At 55.8% G+C, this 21,743-nt stretch overlaps 1 protein-coding gene across 1 annotated transcript; it reads right to left on the minus strand.

Moving 5' to 3' along the window:
• Nucleotides 1–13,892: 13,892 nt before the first annotated feature.
• Nucleotides 13,893–17,025, minus strand: LOC110742757 (putative uncharacterized protein encoded by LINC00322). Its single transcript, XM_021935458.2, is given in 4 exon segments — nt 13,893–14,828; nt 14,830–14,870; nt 14,873–14,997; nt 14,999–17,025. Coding segments are annotated over 4 exon segments (1,161 nt in total). The 5' UTR covers nt 15,541–17,025; the 3' UTR covers nt 13,893–14,375.
• Nucleotides 17,026–21,743: the final 4,718 nt, after the last annotated feature.

The raw sequence follows: 21,743 nt of genomic DNA on the forward strand, positions 1-21,743 counted from the left end.
GATATATATATATATAAATTAAATGTCTTATTTCTACCAACACAAAATTCTTTATTAATGCCAACACTTTTCCACTTTATGGTAACTCACTCATCTATTGTTTTAGTTGGCCGCCCCACTCCATAAACACACACACAGGCGCTCTGGCCGGGTGGAGAAGCCACAGGCAGTAGCAGGTGTGGAGACAGGCAGCCAGTAGGTGGGGCAGGTGCCCTCCTCCCTCCGTAACAGGCGAGTCCAGGAACAGCTATGCTTTTCTGGCTCCCACTCAACTCCCCCACCCCCCAGCGTCCCCAGCAAAGGCTTCTCCTTTCCCCACAGGGCCCCACAGATTTGCATGTGAGTGATCCAAAGCTAGGTCAGTCACAGGCAAATGGGCCTATGCAGATATTCTGTGCTAGCCAGACTGCTTCTGCCAACTCAGGGTTTTCCGGTGTAGCCGTCTCCTTCCTGGGCCCTTTGGTCTGCACTCCATTGGTCCTGAGAATAAAACCTGCTGCCCCCCCCCCCCCCCCCAGTGCCCCGCCTGCCCCCTAGCACCTCCTCCTGATTCACTGAAGTTGGTGTTGCACAAAGTTCTCTGCCTGTGAATCCGCGTTCCTAAGCGTGCAGCCTGTGAACCCGCGTCCCTAAGCACACAGCCTGGGATGTGGAGGGGAACCTGGGGAAGTTTACACATTTTCCCAGCCAGACCCGCAGTATCAGTGGTTCTCAACCAGGAGTGGTCTAGACCCTGGGACATCCGGTGAGATCTGCACACAGTCTGGGTTGCCACACAGGAGGGGTGCCATTCAGCATCCTGCAGTCCACAGGATGGCCCCCACCAGAAGGAATTTTCCAGCTCCAGATGTGAGCCACACGAGCCAGGGTCTGAGTGTCGGGGCTGATGGTAAAGGTATCCTGGGCAGAGAGGGTAAAATTCTTCCAGAGGAATCCAGAGGCTCCTGTGACTTCTCTGTGAGGAGCGTGTCCCCCTTCGAGGCAACCCTCCCAAGAGACAGGCGGGGGTCCGTTCTTGTTGATCATCTCACAGAGTTGGAGAACTACAGTTATCCCAGAGGCCAGATTGGAGGTGTCTCTGCACCCAGGCAGTGGCCCGGCTCACCTGTTGCCCAGGGAGGGTGCTCACATGCGTGGCCTTGGGGCCTGTTCTGCCGGGACCTTCACCCCATGGTGACCCCATCTGGGTTTTCCTTGCCTTTCTCTGGACTCAGTGGTCCCAGCCCCTCTGAACTTCCCCTGTTATCTTCTTGGGACTTACCAGTTCCATTCTGAGTCCCACATGGTGGCTGGGGAGACTCGTATTGGGTGGAGCTTCACAGCTGGTGTGACCCTGGGACTGAGGAGGGTTCTGGGGACTTTGCAGTTATGGAAACAGCCAGAAAGCCACAGTCTCTTCTCTCTACACACTGAGGAGGTGCCCACGTGGTGGAAGACATGGCCCTTCCTGCCAATGTGCACCTCCCCTGGGCTCCTGCAACACTAGGGGTGGTGAAGGCACCCCCTCCAGGAACCCTGGCCTGATGGCCTCGGGGCATCCATCACCAGTGAGGTCCTTTCCCCAGTTTTGAGAACACACATGACTTTACATCCAGCCCAGCAGCCCCCATATACCCCCAGGAAGGATCCCCCACTGGAGCCTTCAGAGGGAGCACAGCCCTGCTGGCATCTTGGATTTCTGGTCTCTAAAACTGTGTGAGAATAAATTTATGTTGTTGGTTTTGTTTTGTTTTGTTTTGAAGCAGGACCTCACTCTGTAGCGCAGGCTGGAGTGCAGTGGTTCAATCACAGCTCGTTGCAGCCTCCACCTCCTGGACTCAAGCAATCCTCCCACTTCAGCCTCCTGAGTACCTGCGACCACAGGCACACACCACCACACCCGGTTAGTTTGTGTGTATGTGTAGTTTTTGTAGAGATGGGGTCTTGCTATGTTGTCCAGGCTGGTCTCAAACTCCTGGATGCCAGGAGCAGCCATCCGCCCACTTTGGCCTCCCGATGTGCTGGGATTACAGGCGTGAGCCACCGCACCCAGCCAATTTCTGTTGTGTTAAGCTGTGGGTGTGATAATATGTTAGGGTGGCCTCAGGAAACACCCACCTAATTTGGGAAGATGAGAACAGGGAAATATATATCAGCTTGTGGGTGAGAATTTTTAGGCACAATAATTACTCAGATGTTCTTTCACTGGCAATCAAAGCAGAAGACATTCGAATGTTCAGGTTTAGATGTAGGTTCTGTCCCTGAATGTACTGCAAATCCGAGACAAACATGCAGGGCGATCTGGCCCAGCCAGAACAACAGCTGGTTCCTTACGCTGCTCTATCATCAGCTCTCTGTGGACCCAGGTGGCTGCTTGGGCACTTCAGCCAGCAGGAAAGAGGAGGGGATGAAGGAAGGACGTCATTGGCCCCAGCTGCTGTAACAGAACACTGTAGGCAGTGGCTCGAGCCACAGGCATTTCTTTCTCCAGCTCTGGAGGCTAGAAGTCTGAGATCTGGGCCGGCGAGGTTGTATTCTGGGGAGGGTTCTCGAACTGGCTTGCAGATGGTCATTGTCTTGTGTATCCTCAGATGGCAGAGAGAGAGAGAGCCCTGGTGCCTCTTCCTCTTCTGAAAGGGCACTAATCTCATCACAAGGGCCCCCTCATGACCTCATCTAAATCTAATTATCTCCCAGAGGCCCCATCTCCAAATGACACCACATGGGAAGTTTGGGCTCCAATGTGAATTTACTGGGGACACAGTTCAGTGCACAGCAGAGGGCGTGGTCCTGCCCATTAAGGATGCTTTCTGGAGGTTGTATACAACACTTCTGCTTAAAATTCGGGTGCCAAAATTTAGGCACATGGTCACATCTGTCTGTGAGGCAGATGGGAATTGTATCCAGCCAAAATTAAGGAGTTCATATTACAACGTGATCTGATAAGAGTGGGGACTCAGACTTTCTCCACGTCCCTTCATTGCTTCATGCCTCTTCACAGTCCTTCATATCGATCCTGCCATCTCATGGTCCAATGTGGCTGCTGGAGTGCCTGTCATCACCTCTGCATTCCAGCCAACAGACTACACCTCACTTAGTCCTGATATAGCGTGAGGAATGCAGCCTTTTATCTGAATGCAGTGTGTCCAGTGAAAAGCTGGGGTTCTTGTTATTCAGGAAGAAGGATGGAAGGGCTGGGGGTAGTCAGCAGAATTTTGCCCACAGCCCTTATTGCCCCAAGGACCTTGGGTAGAACACTGACATGTAAACCGCCCTCCTGTTTGATCATTAGCTGCTCAGATTCCATCCCTGCAAAGCCCACACCAGAAACTCCCCAAGTGCATGAGTCACGACTTTTCTTCTTCTTGTTCCTAGGGTCTAGGCTGCTGCCAGGCACGTCCCAGGAAGGTTAGCTGGGCATGCGCTGGCCAAGCTGAAGCTGGGCTGTACTGAGCAGAGCCTCGCGATGGGGAAGCAGCGCCTGCAGTGGCTGCTGACCTCCAGGTAACCCGCCGTGTGCCCGATGCTGGGAACCTCCCTTGAGCGCTCTCGGTTCAGGCTTTCTGCACCTGGCTTCCCCACCCCAGGTACTTTCCACCCGCACCCTCTGCAAGGCTTCAGAACTCTTTCTAACAAACCCCAGGGGGAGGGAACGCGTTTCCCTGCAGCCAGACACGCTCAGTGACATTCTAGAATCAAGGTCTGTTCAGCGCTTGGCAAAGGCCCATTCCATAAAGGACAGATGCCCAGCCTTGGGAGGTTACAGGAATGGGGAGCAGGGCGACAGGACTCTCAGCAAGTCTGTGCGCCCAGGGGTTCCAGCCAGCGTGGCTTGCCGTGCTCCAGGCTGGGCTCAGAGGCTCCGGCTTCCCGTCCCTCTGAGAGCGTCTCTCTGCGCACACAGAGCGGGTGGGGGCCAGGCCTCTTGTCTGCTCCGGGCGATGTGACTCAGCTCGGACGATGACGACATGATCTTGAGCGTGACGGGGTGGGAAGCATTTCCTCCTTCTCCAGGGCCTGCAAACCCTGGAAATGCGTCCACGATGCAAATAGCGACAGGCATCATTAGCGGACGCATCCTTTCTGTTTGAGCTGGAAATGCTCAGGGCTGCAAGGCCCTTTTCTGGGAGGAGCGGTTCCTGCCGTCATCCTCCTCGGCACCGCGGCGTCTGATTCCCGGGAGGGACAGCCCGGCAGGTATAAAAGGCTCTTGCATGACAGGCCTAGAGGAATTAGAAATATAATTTTTCAGGCGCTTCCAAAAAATCAAGTAATTAGAGCTCATGCACGTAAAAAGGCCCGCCATGAGATTTGTGGATTGTTTTTTAAAGGAATCAATTTACATATTAAAACAATAAAATATGTCCAGGGGAGCACGAGCTTCTCTAATGCTTTCAGTGTCCTCTCAGTGCGGTTCCAGAAAACTCTGCCCCAGAGGAAACCAAGGACGGCGTTCCCTGGGCCCTTCCTAGGGGTATGTGGGGGCTGCTGGGCTGGATGTAAAGTCATGTGTGTTCTCAAGACCGGGGAAAGGACCTCACTGCTGCTGCTGACCCCAGCAATGTGTCCACTTGAATCAGTTCAGTGTAAAACAGAAAGAAAAAAACAACGTTCTTGTCCTTGCAGGTCCTAATGTAGAAAGCGAAATGGTAGAAAGGATTTAATGTTAAATTTCCAGCTCGTAAAAGCAGATGCAAGTTCATGCTTGTGCATGGCCGTGGGGAGGCCAAGGCTGGGAGGGTGGGGCCCATCCTGCAGGCGCAAGGTTAACCTCTCGCTGCCCACAGGGGCCTGCAGCTTCCCCCCTCCCCTAGATGATGGCTTGAATGGTATTCCCCACAAAAGGTGCTGAAGTCCAATCCCCAATACCTGTGAGTGGGACCTTCATTGGAAACAGAGTCCTGGCAGATCAGGTTAAGATGAGGTCACAGGTTGGACCCAACAAGACTGGCTTTACTGAAAGGGGCGATTCGGACATAGAGAGGCATGTCCAGGGAGGACAAACTGAAGACACAGGGAGAAGACGGTCATCTCCAGGAACACCTCAGGCCACCAGAAGCTGGCAGAGACCAGGACCAGAGGCTGCCTCACAGCCCCAGGAGGAGCTGGCCCTGACCACCCCTACATTGCAGACTTCTGGCTTCCAGGGCTGTGAGGTCAGGGATCAGACTTCTGGCTTCCAGGGCTGTGAGGTCAGGGATCAGACTTCTGGCTTCCAGGGCTGTGAGGTCAGGGATTTCTGAGGTTCGAGCCCCCCAGCGTGGTGGTGCTTTGTCACGTAGGCTGAGCTGACTCATACACCCCGACGGATGAAATGTTTCACCATCAGTTTCAGTTGTGAGCTGGTCACCTGGCCCCAAGAGAGCCCAGGCACCCCGGCCCACTGTCCACCCCGGGTTTCTGCCCACACCGATGGCTCCTGCATCACCATGGCCAGGTGGGGGCACTTCCTCCACTCAGCCCTGGGTCACATGACAATTCCCTGTTCTCACTGTCCCCGTGACTCCCTCAGGGTCAGCGCTCCCACAGCCCTGCTGCCCAGCATTTCTGATCCCTCTGTTGAGGATGGGGGCCCCTGGGTCCTGGAGCTCCCAGCACCCAATCCCAGCCGAGGCCACTGCCTGGGCTCCTTCCTCCCAGAGGCTGAGCTGGTCCTTGCCCCCCTGCCCTGGCACTGTGCTGGCTGTGCTCTCTGAGCTCATTTTTCTTGGTGGAGGCCAGGAGTTGGCTTCAGGGTACCCTTGTGGTTTCTCCTCCAAGGCCTGGGGACATGTTCACAAATCCCTCCCAGGGGCCCTTCCGATGCCTGAATAGTGAGTCACGGAGGGCCCCCGAGCCTGGGGCCCAGGCCGGGTAAGACAGATTGTCTGCCATCTCCTCTCCTCCCCTCACTGCCTTGAGAGAGGAGCGTCCTTCTCAGCTGTTTCTCTACATGGAGCACAGAGGCCACCAGGCCTCACCGTCCTGAGAGCCATCCCAGGCACCACCCTCAGAACTGGCCATGTGGCTCCAGCGTGGGTCCAGGCTTCAGTGGATTCGGGCCCATGAGGCCAGGGGAACGCCCAGTGGGAGGCCTGTCCCTCCTTCCCAACCCTCCCCTGACCACATCTGGCCTCTATGTGGGGGCCTCCGGGTTTGTCTCCTCTTCTGGAGCCTGAGGGGGCCTTGGGTGGAGCTCAGATGTGCCGTTGGGAGAGCCATGCAGGGCGACGCCCCTGGGTGGGAGATGGAGCTGGGTGGGCCAAAAGGGGGTGCCTGTGGGTGGGGCCTGCACCTGCACAGTGGCCTCAGCAGGTATGACTCAGGCAACTGAACCTGGCTGAGGCTCAGGGACCCCCGAAACCTTGCTGTTGGATTGGAGACATTTTCGAAACGAGCCCTTGGTGGCAACCCCAGGTTGGCTCCACAGGGCCCCACGATCTGTCTTCCGGGTGCTTCCAAAGCAGGGGCTCAGGCCGGTGGGGCACCCCGACCCTCGCTGGATGCTTCTACCACCCTCCCCTGGTCCACTCCCTCTGGAGAGGGGCATGGGCTTGGAACCACAGCCTATGAGCCCATCCACAGACCTTGTTTCCACTCACGGCGGCATTTCTTATCAATGCTCATGGAAACCACGCGGGAGGCGGCTCTGCCCCCTGGCTCTACTCAAGGGACCATAATACATCTCAGAGCCAGTCTTATCTCCACTGCTTTATAGGAGTCAAAAATACAGTGTCTTCAAGATAAGGACAACCCGGCAGACCCACAAAGTCACAGGGCACAGAGCTGCCCAGCACCCTTTCTCCCCCAGCCCAGCCTGTGCCAGCCACGTTGCCCCGACAGGTGCCACATGAAGGCCTTCACCGTTGGAAATGGTGCTGTGTGGCAAGGGCACCTGGGCCGGTGATGACAGCCGAGAGTGGCGGGAGGACCCATCACCGCGGCTCCACGCGCAGCCCCATGCTGCAGGCAGAGCCCTGGGCCCGGCCAGAAACTAAACAGAAGCCGTGCAGTGCGGAGGCTGAAAGCTCTTGGAGACTGTCTGCCCGGCTTCCTCCTTTCTCCAGGCAGCAAGACCCAGGATGGGCCTGGGGTTGTCCGAGGCCACAAAGCTGGTTTACGGAGGGCTGGCCTGGGGACCAGGCTCCTGGTGCCTGGTTCAGAGCCTTTCAATCTCCATGTTGCCACACCTGAGCCAGTGCGACACTCAGCTGCAGTGGCCAGACTGTGAGCCCAGGGCCACTGAGAGGCAGATGCCAAGACAGGATGACGGGCAGGAGGATTTCATCAGGAGATCAGCAGTGTGGGAGGAAATGGGGAGGGAGCCAGGAGGCTGGGAAGGCCGCAGGACAGAAGTAAGAGTCTGACTGCCAGAGAGGTGGGGAGAGTGGGGGAGCAAAATGGCGGGTGCAGGCTGTAGGGAGCCCTGGAGACATGGCCGGGGCAGAGGGGTCCCAGTGGGGGACAGGAGTGTGGCTGATTCTCAGCTGTGTCCCCAGTACCTTGGACAGTGCCTGGCATATAGTAAATGCTCATTGTAGGTTTGATGAGTGAGTGAATGAATGCATGGCTGGCGATGGGCTAGTGGAGGAAACGGGAGAGACTTGCGCATGGGAAGGGCTCTTGGAGCCTTCTGCCAAGCAGAGCGGAGCCTGAAACAGTACAGAGCGTCTAAGTCCTCTCCAGACCGTGACCCCTCGGCCGCCCTGACTCAGCCCTGTCTGCTCCCTGCCATGGAGGTCTTAGACATGCTGTCCCGGGCTGCAGCCTGCTAAGCAGGACCTTGAGAATGAATGTGCTGACTGAAGTGCATGGCCAGCCTCCTTTGGCGCCAGCCCGCTGGCCCTGGTTGCGGGGAAATGCCTTCTGTATTGCTTCGTAATGGCCTGCTTTGTTCAGCCAGCTTTGCACTTGCAGCCAGCCAGCTTGGCAGCCGAACGGCCACATGTCGGTCATTCAGGCAGCAGGTTGGCCGTGGAGCTGGGTGGTTTCCAGCTGCCCGTGGGAGCTGGCCTGAGACAAACCTCATCCCTCCTTCTGAGAAGGGGCTGGGCACGCAGGGGTGCGGCCTGGCTGCATTTTCCGTCATTTCCCAGGTTATTTTCCTGGCTGCAATGACATACCAGCCACACTGTTGCCCATGTGGGCCTGGGTCTCCCTGGGCTCAGGAGGAGCCCCACAGGTGCTTTATGAGGACGGGCTGGGGAGAGTGGAGGAGGCATCCCCAGCCTGTCCCGGCGAGGTGCCCGGGTCCCTGTTGTGGCCTGCCTATGTCCCCAGGTGCCCGCATGGCAGAGCCAGGCCACCTGCTGTGCATCTTCTGGCCCTGTGCTGGGAGGGTGGCACTCAGTGGATGCCAGCCATGCTCCCGCCTCGGCCTCCACATTCACTTTGCCACAGGGAAAAGGGGAGTATTGCACTGGCCCAGTGACCCCAGATGCGCTGACCTCACGGGGAAAAGGGGAGTATTGCGCTGGCCCAGTGACCCCAGACGCACTGACCTCACGGGGAAAAGGGGAGTATTGCGCTGGCCCAGTGACCTCAGATGCACTCGGGATCCTCACGGGGAAAAGGGGGAGACAGGCTATCTAGTGACCCCAGACGACTGACCTCACGGGAAAAGGAGACAGGCTGGCCCAGTGACCTCAGATGCACTGACCTACTGGGAAAAGGGGAGCACTGCGCTGGCCCAGTGACCCCAGACGCGCTGACCTCACGGGAAAAAAGGGGAGACAGCCACCTGACCCCAGATGCACTGGGACCTACTGGGAAAGGGGAGCACTGCGCTGGCCCAGTGGACCCCAGAGATCAGCTGACCTCATGGGGAAAAGGGGAGCACTACGCTGGCCCAGTGACCCCAGACGCGCTGACCTCACGGGGAAAAGGGGAGCACTGCACTAGCCCAGTGACCTCAGACGCGATGACCTACTGGGAAAAGGGGAGCATTAAGGCCACCCAGTGACCACATACGTGCTGACCTACTGGGAGGTGCCGTAGGTCTGCCCTGCAGCTGAGTCAGGTGGGAGCTGCTCAATGCACCATTTGGGCTCTGTCCCAAAGCCGCTTGTGGGAGCCTGGAGATCTGCATTTCCATATAGTTGAGGTAACTCCCAGATGATGGATGTGTTGCGAGGCTGGGAATCCCTACATCACCTTCCCAGGGACAAGCTGATTGCACCCTCAGCTCCCCATCCCAGGCTCTGGCTTTGCTGGGGCCTTGCCGTTCCAGCCCCAGGTTCATGAGCTTGCTCCTACAGAGCAGACACCCCTCAGCCCCTCCCTAAGACCTCTTCTGCGTGCCGAGGGAGCAGGCGGATCTTTCAAAGCTTTCCCCGAATGCCCGGGGTCCACTCCTCTTGTCCTTGCTTGTGAGTCATTCAAGTGGCTCCAGCTCCATGCTTGCTGAGTTTCCTGGGCTTCCCTAGCAAAGTGCCCCAGAATGAGTGGTTTAAAACAACAGAAAGGTCTTCTCTCCCAGCTCTGGACACCAGAGGACCAAGATGGAGGCACACTCTCCATGAAGGCTGAGGGGCGTCCCTCCTGCCTCCTGCAGCTCCTGGCGGCTCTGGTGCTCCAGGGCTTGTTGGCCGCCTCTCCCCATCTGTGCCTCCATCTTCCCCGAGAAGGGGAAGCACCGCCATCAGCCCCATGTCAGAGACAAGGAAACAGAACCAGGGCTTCCGCAGCCATACACACCTTGCCACCGGGGGAGAGGCTGCTGGGACCCCACTCCTGCCCCCCAGGCCTCCTACTCCCAGAGAGGACCCCTGGGAGACTCCGCCCCACCCCTGGCAGGGAGGAGCTGAAGGGTCCTTCTTTGAGCACCGTCACTCGGCAGGCCAGGTCACCCCGGTCTGACTGCAGCCTCCCGAGTCACTCTTAGCTCAGGGAGACACCACATGACCACGTCCCCGACGCGCCTTCTGGTTGGGGTGAGGCTCTGACACCGTGGAAGCCAACAGGGTTTAGATGTCCTGGTTCCCAATGTCTTGCAAGGCCTCGAGCCATGTTGGGGGCATCCTGCGTGTGTGAGGGCCAGCGAGGGCTGGCACTGTCCGCTGCAGCTCTGCACGAGGAGGGCTGAGGTTGCTCCCTGAGCCTGGTGCAATTCTCAGGGTGCGCATGGGACACCTCCTACCCCTTGGCCCTCTCCTGATCAGCGGCAGACATTCTGGTCCAACCAAACGAACTACCTCCCGAGGGCAGAACCAGGCTCCACGCTGGGGTGACTGCCTGCCCCCTGGGTGGGCAGGGCTCTCCCAGCCCCTCTTGTCCCCAGGGACTAAAGTTGGGTCAGAGCCTGGCTATGCATGGGAGGGAGCTAACCTCTGCATCCACCAGCTCTGAGTCAGCCCAGAGCCCTGTGCCCACAGGACCTCCTGGAAGCTGAGGCCACCGCATGCAGGCCACTCTCCTGGGTGCTGGCCTCCATCTGCACATCCCTGGCTTCAAATGCTCCTTTTGCCTTCTGGTCACCACTGTGGTTGGTGCTCACAGGACTTCATCACGGACAGGCCTGTGTTCAGATCCTGTCTGATCCTTGCACCCCATGTAACCCCGGCCAGGTCCCCACTCTAGGTCCTCTTATCTGTAAAGTGGGTGGTACAAGGAGACAGTGCATGGAAAGCACCCAGCAGGGCTCAGGGAGACCAAAAATGTGATCCCCTCTCTAAAGTGTCTCTTATTTCCAGGGACCTAAGCCGAAGAAGCCAGTGCTTAACCAGAAGAGTGGGATTCAGGTGGAAGATTCCAGGCACTGGCTCCCCAGGCTGGCTCCTCTCAGGGCCCGGCCAGGGCTGCAGCTGCCCCACCTCGAGGCTCACCCCAGGCATGCAGAGTGGAAGACTGGGATCCCCAACATCCATGGGCTCTGCTGGACTTGCTGAGGCTCGGGGCTGGCTGGGCACTCCCAGGAATGGCCCCCTGGCCTGGGCACTGTCAGGGCCCGAGGGGCACAAACCTCGCTCCTCACCCATGGAGCTGGGTATAGAGGAGCCGTTTCATGGTTAGAGCTCCCAACACCCAGACAAATCCCACTGGAAGCCTCAGGGTGGGGAAGCTGCATGTGCAGAGGTCCCCAAGCCACATGGTGCCTCTGGGGTGCTGTTGTTGCAGAGCCTCGGGCTGGGATCCTGACTCAGCTGCTCTCCAGCTGGGCTGCCTTCATATTTAAATTTCAGTTTCCTCTTTTGCAAAGTGTCAATCGTAATACCCACGAGTCACCTGTATAGCTCTAGACAGGATTCCGAGAACAGCACTGGAGTGAGGGAGACGCGCTGTTAGTCGTGCAGTCATACAGGAAAGTCCTACGGAACACAGGTGACGATCGCCTTCCGTTCCACAGTCCGGCAGATGTCAGTTCTGACAAACGTTCGTGTCTTTTTTTCCAGCTTATTTTTCATAATAGAGTGTAATACAAATTGGAGCCATCCTGTACACCTGCTTCCCTTTCCAATTTAATGTATCAGAGCATTTTTCTGTGTCATTAAATATTCCTTTCTGACATGACATGGCCTTATTTCAGGGTTGCTTTAGGAAATGTGGGTTGTTTTTGACTCTTCGCTATTATAGATTTATGACACTTGCAGGGAATATTGTCATAAGGGAATCTGCACACTTGCAAGGTTATCTCCTAAACATCCAAGTGAAATGCATGGATGCCTCATGTCCCCTGTTGCTTTAAAACGTTGGTCTGTCCCCTCCCACCAGTGAGACAAGGTCAGGCTCCAAATCCCCTCACTAGGGAAGGGTGAGCCTTGGGGTGGGGCAGCTGCAGCCCTGACCAGGCCCTGAGATAGGCCAGCCCTGGGGGAGGCCAGCCCGGGGAGCCAGTGCCTGAGATCTCCCACCTGAATCTCATTCTTCTGGTTCAGCAGTGAAGCTGAGCCTCACCAGACCTTTAGATCTCAATTCCTGTTGGCAGGAAAACACTGGGAAAGAGAGAAGGACGACCAGTTAGACGTCACGGCCAGTCAGCAGATGAGACATCAGGAATGAGAGACGATTTGAGTCTCAGTGTGGGGGATGTCCAGGCGAGGTCAGTGGGGAAAATCCAGTTGGTGTTACCCCTCCCCCACACACCAGTGTACCAGCTTAGCTGCTGTTGGGCACGTCACCTGTCACCGGTGTGTGCACCTTGCGGGTACCACCCTTGGGCGTATCTCAGTGCAACTGGGGACACATGTGGGCGTTGCCTCCGTGTGGTGGGAGACACGCCCCTGACTCCAGGGACAAGCAAGCAGCGAGAGGAAGGCTGAGTTTCGTTCCCAGAGCACAGAGCCAGGGCACTTCTCCTGCCAGTGGCTTCTGAGGCCCTCCAGCCCCAGTGACCCCCGGCTGCACCTTCTCTTCCTCAACTCTCCCCTCCTTCATCAGGTTCTCTGAGTCAGCAAGGCTGGGCCAGGAGCTTTGATAAACACACTTCACCGGCGCCAAGCAGCTGGCAAGGGTGCAGGAAGGAGGGGAGGAAAAAGGCTGGGGCCATAACCAGAGTGAGACCTCGGGGATGGGGACGAGAGCTTCAGCAAACAAAGCAGGGATGCCGCAGGTGGGGACAGGGCCCCTCATTCCCTAGCCTTGCACACCTCTGTTTATGATGACAATTTCCAAACATAGAAAATAGGAGAACTGTATGATATCTCTTATTTCCATAAAAAATTAACAGTGTCAGGTCTTTTGCTGTGAGTGCTTTGTTGCTGGTGTGCGGATGAAATTCTTTTTTCTTTTTTTTCTTTTTTTTGAGACAGAGTCTCACTCCATTGCCCAGGCTGGAATGCAGTGGCATGATCTCGGCTCACTGCAAGCTCCACCTCCCGGGTTCATGCCATTCTCCTGCCTCAGCCTCCCGAGCAGCTGGGACTACAGGCACCCGCCACCATGGCTGGCTAAGATTTTGTATTTTTAGTAAAGACAGGGCTTCACTGTGTTAGCCGGGATGGTCTTGATCTCCTGACCTCGTGATCCGCCCACCTCGGCCTCCCAAAGTGCTGGGATTGCAGGTGTGAGCCACTGCACCTGGCCAATCCCAGCACTTTCATGAGATTAGCTGGGCTCAGTGGCTCACGCCTGGAGTCCCAGCACTTTGGGAGGCTGAGGCAGGTGGATTGCTGGAGCTCAGGAGTTTTGAGACCAGCCTGGGCAACATGGTGAAACTCATCTCTACAAAAAACACAAAAATTAGCCAGGTGTATTGGCATACTTGTGGTCCCAAATACTCAAGACACTGAGGCTGGAGGATGGCTTGAGCCCGGGAGGTCAAGGCTGCAGGGAGCCAAGATCATGCCACTGCACTCCAGCCTGTGCAGCAGAGTAAGACCCTGTCTCAATCAATCAATCAATCGTCAATCAGAATGAATAAATAAGTTATGAGATTACATTCACATTTCCAATTCAAATTTAAGATGACAATGCTACTCTTAAACTACTGGATTTTGTATTTGTGTATTTTTTCTCTTTCGGTAATAATAATTTTGGTTCCTTACATCATTCATATAATTACTTACTGGTTTTATCCTAGAAGAGGAAAAAATTTAAATAACGATGCCAAACTTAACACTAAGACCTACTGAACGATACATTTGATTTCCTTGCCATTAAAATACATGCCACCAGTTAAAAAAAAAGTCTAAATTCTGTACTCTAAAGCCACTTGAAATAATTTTGTGTTTGTTTCAGTTATGTCACAAACTCTATATAAATTTCCACTTTCGTTGTTTTCCTTTTCTAAGGATGTTCTCTTTTAAACTTAAATTTTAACACATTCAAATTGTTTTGAATATGGAAAACGTTCACATAGTTCTGGGTCAAACACTAAAGACAACTTATCTTCAGGGCAGCTTCCATTTCTAACTCCACACACACGTCAAGTCACCATTTTTATTAGTTTCTGATTTATCTTTCCAGTGCTTTTCTTTTGCATCTATAAATAAACACGCACATATGCATATTTTTACACTTTATTACGCACAAGACGGGTCACTGCGTACTGCTGCCTGCTTTTGCCACTTAACAATGTATCTGGAAATGGCGTCTTATCAATCCCTGGAGAAGGGGGCTGGGCCTGGGTTGGAGGGAACCCAGCAGGCTGGGAAGGAGGGGTCTGGAGCATTTTCTTCTCCAGGCAGCAGGAGCACTGGTGGTGGGGATTGACCTGGGGTTTCCAGGAACAGACGTTACTGGCATGCTTGAAAGAATATCAGGAGAGAATGTGAGTGCTCAGTGTGGTCCAGGCTCTGATCCTAAGCAGCCTGATGCATCTCAGCTGAGACTGGATTCCTCAGCCATCCTGGGGTCTGTAGGAGGATGGCACTGGGCTACATAGCGGCCCCCCTAAACTTACATCTACCCAGAAATGGGGAACGTGACCTTATTTGGAAGAAGGACCTTTGCAGATGTGATTAAGTCAAGGTGAGGTCCTACTAGATTTGTGTGGACCCTAAACCCAGTAACTGGAGTCTTATAAGAGGAGGGGACACACAGCAAGGCCAGGGAGAAGGCCACGTGACTCCAGGGGCAGGGATGGGAGCAGTGCAGCCACAAGTCAAGAATGCCAATGGTTGCCAGCAACACCAGAAGCTGGGAAAGCGAGAAACGGATTCTCTTCTGGAGCTGACAGAGGAGGGCTGGCTCTCCTGATGCCTTGAGCTCGGGTTTCCGGCCTGAGAACCAAGAGGGAATACATTTCTGTTGGTCTCAGCTGCCCCTTTGGTGGCACTTTGCTTGGCAGCTGCAGGACACTCACAGAGATGGGATGGTCTCTGAGGCTGATCCCTGCCCTCACACCCCTGACCAGTAGCCTTGTTCTCATCCGAGTGTCCAGAGAACGGGCTGGAGGAGTGCAACGTGGGGAGGTGCAGGCATCCCACTGAGCCCAGGCCGGGTGGTGGCAAAGAGTGGCATTCCCACTGAGGTGCTGGTGACTGCCTGGCCAGCAGGGGAAACCGAGGCAACCAGGATGGCTTCACAGCCAGACTTGGGGAGAATGCACCCATCAGCAGAGCAAGTGTTGGGGGAGCCACCGGGAGCCCAGAAGAAGACGGGGGTGTGGGGTAATGGGGGCACTGGGAGGAAACATCCCGCTAGACAAGTGGAGAGGCAGCTGGAGTGTTCCAGGGTCTGGGGCTCGCAGGACGGCTGAGTGTGGCGGTGCTGAGGACTCGGTGCCTGCACACTGGTGTCCAGGCGGCCCTCGCTCAGCCAGCTCTCCGAGTCACTTCTACAAGGTTTATGGAAACACAGTTTTGCCCGGGAGGTGTGTGTGTCTCTGGAAGTCGTTGAATGTCTGTTTACAGTCGCCATTCCTGCTGGGGTGATTAAAAGCGCCATCGGAGTTGATTGTAGCCTGGGTGGTCTCTTGATCTGGGTGGGGGTCTTCTGGGTTGAGGGAGTGCTCTTGCCCTTCCCTTTCTGGTGTAGTGTGAGACTGAGCTGGAGGAGAGAGGCTCCCACACCCACCTGGCCAGAGACCACAAACCCAGACGACACCTGTGAGGTGGAGTGCAAGGTCTCGCAGACCCAGGGACTCGGCTTGGACAGAATTTCCTGGCTGCTCGTCTTGAGGATTCCAGTGGGAGTGGTGGTCATCTACCCGGGTCTGTGGGCCTCACCTGGGGTCACCGTGCATCCTGGCCTGTCTCCCTTCCTCTCCGGATCCCCCACCCCAGGCCACATGCCTCAAGGGACATCTGGGATGGAGGAAGCCAAGGGTCAGGCTAGACCCTTCCTCACCAGATGCGAACACGATGCCTGGCACCCCCGCCGAGAGTGGTCTGTGGTCCCCTCCGGTGATGGCTACAGTGTCTCTGAGATATCACTGTCCCCATTTCCCAGATGGGAAAACCGAGGCTCCGAATGGCTGAGAAACGTGCCCAAGTGTCTGAACCTGCAGGCAGTGGGCTGGGGCTTAGGCCTGGGTTTGTGTGGCCTCCTCAGTCACTGGGGAGTGTGTGTGCGTGTGTGTGCATGTGTGCATGTGTGTGCTTGCGTGTGCGTGTGCATGTGTGTGTGGGAGTGATGGACAGAGAGGGAGAGTGTGCACACGTACTGGGTCTATGCCCCAAGGGCCATTCCCACCCCTGCCATGGGGATGTGGTGCCCTCGAGGGTCTGCCCTCTGTAACCCCCAGGCATGTGAATTTTCTAAAACTGGCTTTTCCCCTCTTGGCTCCTGTCCATCCCAGATCCAGCATCCACGTACGTTTGACGCCAATGGAAACTCTGCCTTGTGACTCGTGGAGTGGCCTCCGCGAGGGACACGTGACTGTGAGGGGGCCAGGCTGGGCTCGCTTGCGTGGAGGGGAGGGGCACGCTGCAGGGGTGGGGGGCGCCACCCCCATGAGGCCAGCCTCAGGGCAGCCGGGGCAGAACCTGTGGCTCTGGGGTAAACGCCGGGGCCGGCTTAAAGGAGTCAGCTCTCTGCAGCCTGCCTCGGCTGGGTGGGAACGAGTCCAGGCTTCCAGGCATTTGGAACCCGAGCAGCTGCAGGGACAAGCTGGGGCCTCAGCCTTCCCTCCCCCACCCCAGACCCTCTCTGGCTCCTCTTAACCCAACCAGATGAGTTGCTTGGGAAACCTGGCCTGTCGCAGGCTGCGGAGAGATCTGAGGAGGAAGGAAACTGTTTCTTAGCACCTCCAGCAGTCCAAGCCCACCTCGAGCCCTCCACGTCCGGGCTTTATCCTCCTTTGCAAGTCTGCTCCTGTTTCTGCGCTTCCAGGAGCCTGGCTGGGGCTGGAAATAGAAATGCATTCCATGCATTCATTCTCTCAACAAATATTTACTAAGCACCTCCTCTGAGCCGCCGGGGCTGGGCACTGCGTCATCCTGCGCCTCCTCGTCCTCCTCCACCTCCTCGTTCTCCTCCTCACCATTGAGCAAAACAGACAAAGCCTGCACCTACGCAGAGTAGATGCCCTAGTCAGGGAGCAAAGGGAGGGGAAGAAGTGCATCTCATAGTACATGGGCAGCCTGAGAGCTTTGACAGGGCAGCTGGGAGCCGGGGTCGCAGTTCCACCTGGCTGCTGGCAGCCCTTGCTCAGACAGTCACCGGAGGCTGTGAGCCCGGCAGCGTGGAGCTCCCTCGACTGCTGCGTGGAGCACAGACGGCGGCGGGGGTGGATGGGAAACCGTAGGAGTCTCGTGCAGTCATCCAGGCCAGAGAGGCGGGGAAGTGGGCAGAATCCGGATGCTCTCCGATGACAGAGCCCGTGGGGTTCCTGGAAACCAGGAGAATGTGGCTCACTCTGAGCAACTGGAAGGATGGATCTGTCACCCCCCGAGAGGGGGATGGCCGTGTGCAGGGATGGGAGGCGGGAGCGGCTGTGCGCTCAGGCAGGAGGGATGTGTCTCCCGTGAGACGTTTGCTGGACGTCCGCTTGAAGGAAGCAGTTGGGGACACAGTCCGGAGGCCAGGGGCGAGTGGGGCTGCAAAGACACCCAGGAGTCACAGAGAGTCCTCACTGCCATGACAAATCTCTTTTTAATTCCTGAGACCCAGGAAAAGCCTTGCAAATGTTTATCTGGCATCTCCCCCCACCGTCCCCACCCTGTAGGGAAATGTCCCTCAGGACTCCGGGGCTGATTTTGAGTCCTCCCAAGGATTCAAAATCCTCCTCGGTCTCCCGAGACTGGAGACACGCTGGTCATGGGTAAGCCTGCACGTCCCTCTCTCTGTCAGCAGAAGCCCCGCCACTCCCCAGGAACCCTGACCACCACAGGGGGCCTCAGTCTGATGGTGAGGCTGCTCCTGTGGCCCAGGTCCTGAAATCAGGAAGAAATTAGATGAGATGGCTCCTATCCCCCAGTTTCTGGCATGGACACTGGCACCCCACCCTCAGCGTGATGCAAAAACGCCGGGGGTTGTGTCTGTGTGTATGGATGTTTGTGCATTTGAGAGTATGTGTACATGTGTTGTTTGTATGTGCTTGTGAGCATGGTGCATGCATGTGTGATTTGTGTGTGCTGTGTGTATATGCATGAGCATTGTGTGCATGCGTGTGTATCTGTGTGTGGTTCAGCATATGTGTGTGTTTGTATGTTATGTACATGTGCTCTGTGTTGTGTGAGTGCATATTTTATACGTTTGTGCATGAGAGTTCACACGTGTGTGTATGTTTTTTTGTGTGTGTATGTGTGTGTGTACGTGTGTATGTCTGTGGAGTGTGCAGCCTGCATGTATATTTGTGTGTGTGTGTGTGTGTGTGTACTTAAGTCTGGTGTAGGCCGGGTGCAGTGACTCATGCCTGTAATCCCAGCACTTTGGGAGGCCGAGGCAGGTGGATCACTTGAGGTCAGGAGTTCAAAACCAGCCTGGCCAACATGGTGAAACCCCATCTCTACTAAAAATACAAAACTTAGTGGGGCGTGGTGGTGGGCGCCTCTAATTCTAGCTACTTGGGAGGCTGAGGCAGGAGAATCACTTGAACCCGGGAGGCAGAGGTTGCAGTGAGCCGAGATTGCCTTTAGCCTGGGTAACAGACTGAGACACTGTCTCAAGAGTGATCGAGTGACCTCACACAGAGCCCTCTGGGGCCGCACTTCTCAGAGGCAGGGAACAGTGAGTGCGTGTGTGCAGGCTGGGCAGTTGTGGGTGCTCCATCAGCAGCAGGCAAGCATCCCCCGACCCCGGGGACACCAGATATGTCAAGAGAGACTCACCCTCTACCTCCTGGCTGTGGGCAGAGAAGCTACTCCTTAGGCCAGGTTGTGCCTCTAGGGGAGGGGAGGGAAGTCCGAGAGGGTCTGAGGGGCAAGAAGAGGAAGTGAACATCCTCAGGTGAACCACGGCTGGGGTAGGAGAGGGCAGGAGGGGGTCTGGGAGGGCAGCTCCACCAGAGACAACTTCCTGTGAGTGCTTATCAAGGCCTTGGCACATAAGGAACCCAAATACCAATGGGTTAGCAGTGGGCACAGAGTTGGTCACAGGGTGTGTGGCCTGTGGTCAACAGTTTGGGGAAAGACCAGGATGCAGTGACAGAAGTGTGGGCCATGGCTGGGCAGTGAGCTGAGGACTCATCCTGGCCTGTGCTGACTTCCTGGGGTCCAGTGCACCCTGATCATGCAGGCAGCCTCATCAGGATGGGAATGGGGAGCACAGAGGATGATTTCTGCAGGTGGTTGGAAAGCAGATAGCAAATGTCATGAGCTTTCTCTAGAAAATGGCCAACTTTATTTCCAACAGTGGGAACATTACCAACACCACCACTGCCACCACCACCATCACCATCATCATCATCATCACCACCACTGCAATCATCACCATCACCATCATCACCACCATCACTACAATCACCACCATCACCATCACCATCACTACCAATCACCACCATCACCATCATCACCACCATCACCACCATCACCATCACTATCACTACAATCACCACCATCACCACCACCACCACCACCATCACCATCATCACCACCATCACTACAATCACCACCACCACCATCACCATCACCATCACTACAATCACCACCATCACCATCACCATCATCACCATCACTACAATCACCACCATCACCATCACCATCACTCACAATCAATACCACCACCACCATCATCACCACCATCACCACCATCACCATCACCATCACTACAATCACCACCACCATCACCACCACCACCACCACACCATCACCATCACCAACCATCACTACAATCACCACCACCACCATCACCATCACCATCACTACAATCACCACCATCACCATCACCATCACTACAATCACCATCACCATCACTCACAATCACCACCACCACCATCATCACCATCACCACCATCACCATCACCATCACTACAATCACCACCACCACCATCACCACCATCACCACCATCACCATCACTATCACTACAATCACCACCATCACCACCACCACCATCACTATCACTACAATCACCACCACCACCATCATCACCATCACCACCATCACCATCACTATCAGCACCAATCACCACCATCACCACCACCACCACCACCATCACCATCACCATCACCATCATCACTACAATCACCACCCACCATCACCATCACCACAATCACCACCACCACCATCATCACCATCACCCACCATCACCATCACTATCAGTACAATCACCACCATCACCACCACCACCATCCTCACCACCATCACCATCATCACCACCCCATCACCACAATCACCACCACCACCATCACCATCACCATCACTACAATCACCACCATCACCACCACCACCACCATCACCATCACCATCATCACCACCCCACCACCATCACCAGCACCATCACCCATCACCACCACCACCACCACCACCATCACCACCTTCCACCACCATCACCACCACCACCATCACCAGCACCAGCACCATCACCATCACCACCACCACCACCACCACCACCACCACCTTCACCACCATCACCACCACCACTATCACCAGCATCACCACCACCACCACCACCACCACCACCACTACCACCACACCACCATCACCACCACCACCATCACCTCACACCCATCACCACCACCATCACCACCACCACCATCACCACCACCATCATCACCTCACCATCACCACCAGCATCACCACCACCACCACTACCACCACCATCACCACCCCACCACCATCACCACCACCATCATCACCCACCTCATCACCAATCACACCATCACCACCATCACCATCACCACACCACCATCACCATCACCACCACCACCATCACCACCATCACCACCATCACCACCACCATCACCACCACCATCACCACCATCACCACCACCACCATCACCACCACCATCATCACCACCACCATCATCATCATCACCATCACCACCATCACCATCATCACCACCAACACCACCACCATCACCATCACCACCACCACCATCACTACCCATCACCATCACCACCACCATCATCACCATCACCATCACTACCACCATCATCACCCATCACCACAATTACCACCATCACCATCACCACCATCACCAGCACCACCACCATCACCAGCACCACCATCACCACCACCACCGACATCACCACCATCACCATCACTACTACCACCATCACCACCATCATCATCATCACCACCACATCACCACCATCACCATCACCACCATCACCGTCACCGTCATCACCATCACCATCACCATCACCATCACCACCACCACCACCTAGCTACTACTCTCAGAGGTAAGGACTGGATATTTCTGGTTGCCCCACATCCTCTCTCCATCCCTCTTCTTGCCACCAGTACTGCACTTCAGAAAGCTGCCTGCTAGGCAGGTGACTTCTCCCACTAGGCTCCTTCACCTTTGGGCTTCTGTTTGGGGCTTCAGCCAATCGAAGATGGAAGCAGGACATCAGATTCAGGAAGGACAGACAGGACAGGAGGGGCCTTCTGACCACATCCCTCCAGGAGCACACCCTCCTGCCAGGTGGTCCCTCCCCGGGGCTCTGACCCCAGCTCTGGCAGCAACTCTCTTTCCTTTGCTTCTTTGGTCCTGGGGGTGGTCACACCTTCCACTACCACAGGCCCCTTGGTGTTTTTCCCTCAACCTGCCAACACCTCTGAAAATGCTCTTTTCATGAACAAATCTCTTCAAACACCCCCAATGAGTGGGCCATCTGTTTCCTGCCCAGATTCTGAGAGATGCCTGTCTTGCAGCATGCCAGGATGGCACACACAGCCAGGGAATCCCAGCAGCACCTGTGCAAGGCCAGCACCACGGCAAAGCGTCTGGCATCACCCGTGCCCGCAGCGTCCAGGCTGAGCTCAGGGCCAGGGCCTGTCTCAGGGCTCTTCAGGAGAGCCA

The sequence above is a fragment of the Papio anubis genome, chromosome 4, assembly GCF_008728515.1.
Source record: "Papio anubis isolate 15944 chromosome 4, Panubis1.0, whole genome shotgun sequence".
NCBI classification, from domain to species: domain Eukaryota; kingdom Metazoa; phylum Chordata; class Mammalia; order Primates; family Cercopithecidae; genus Papio; species Papio anubis.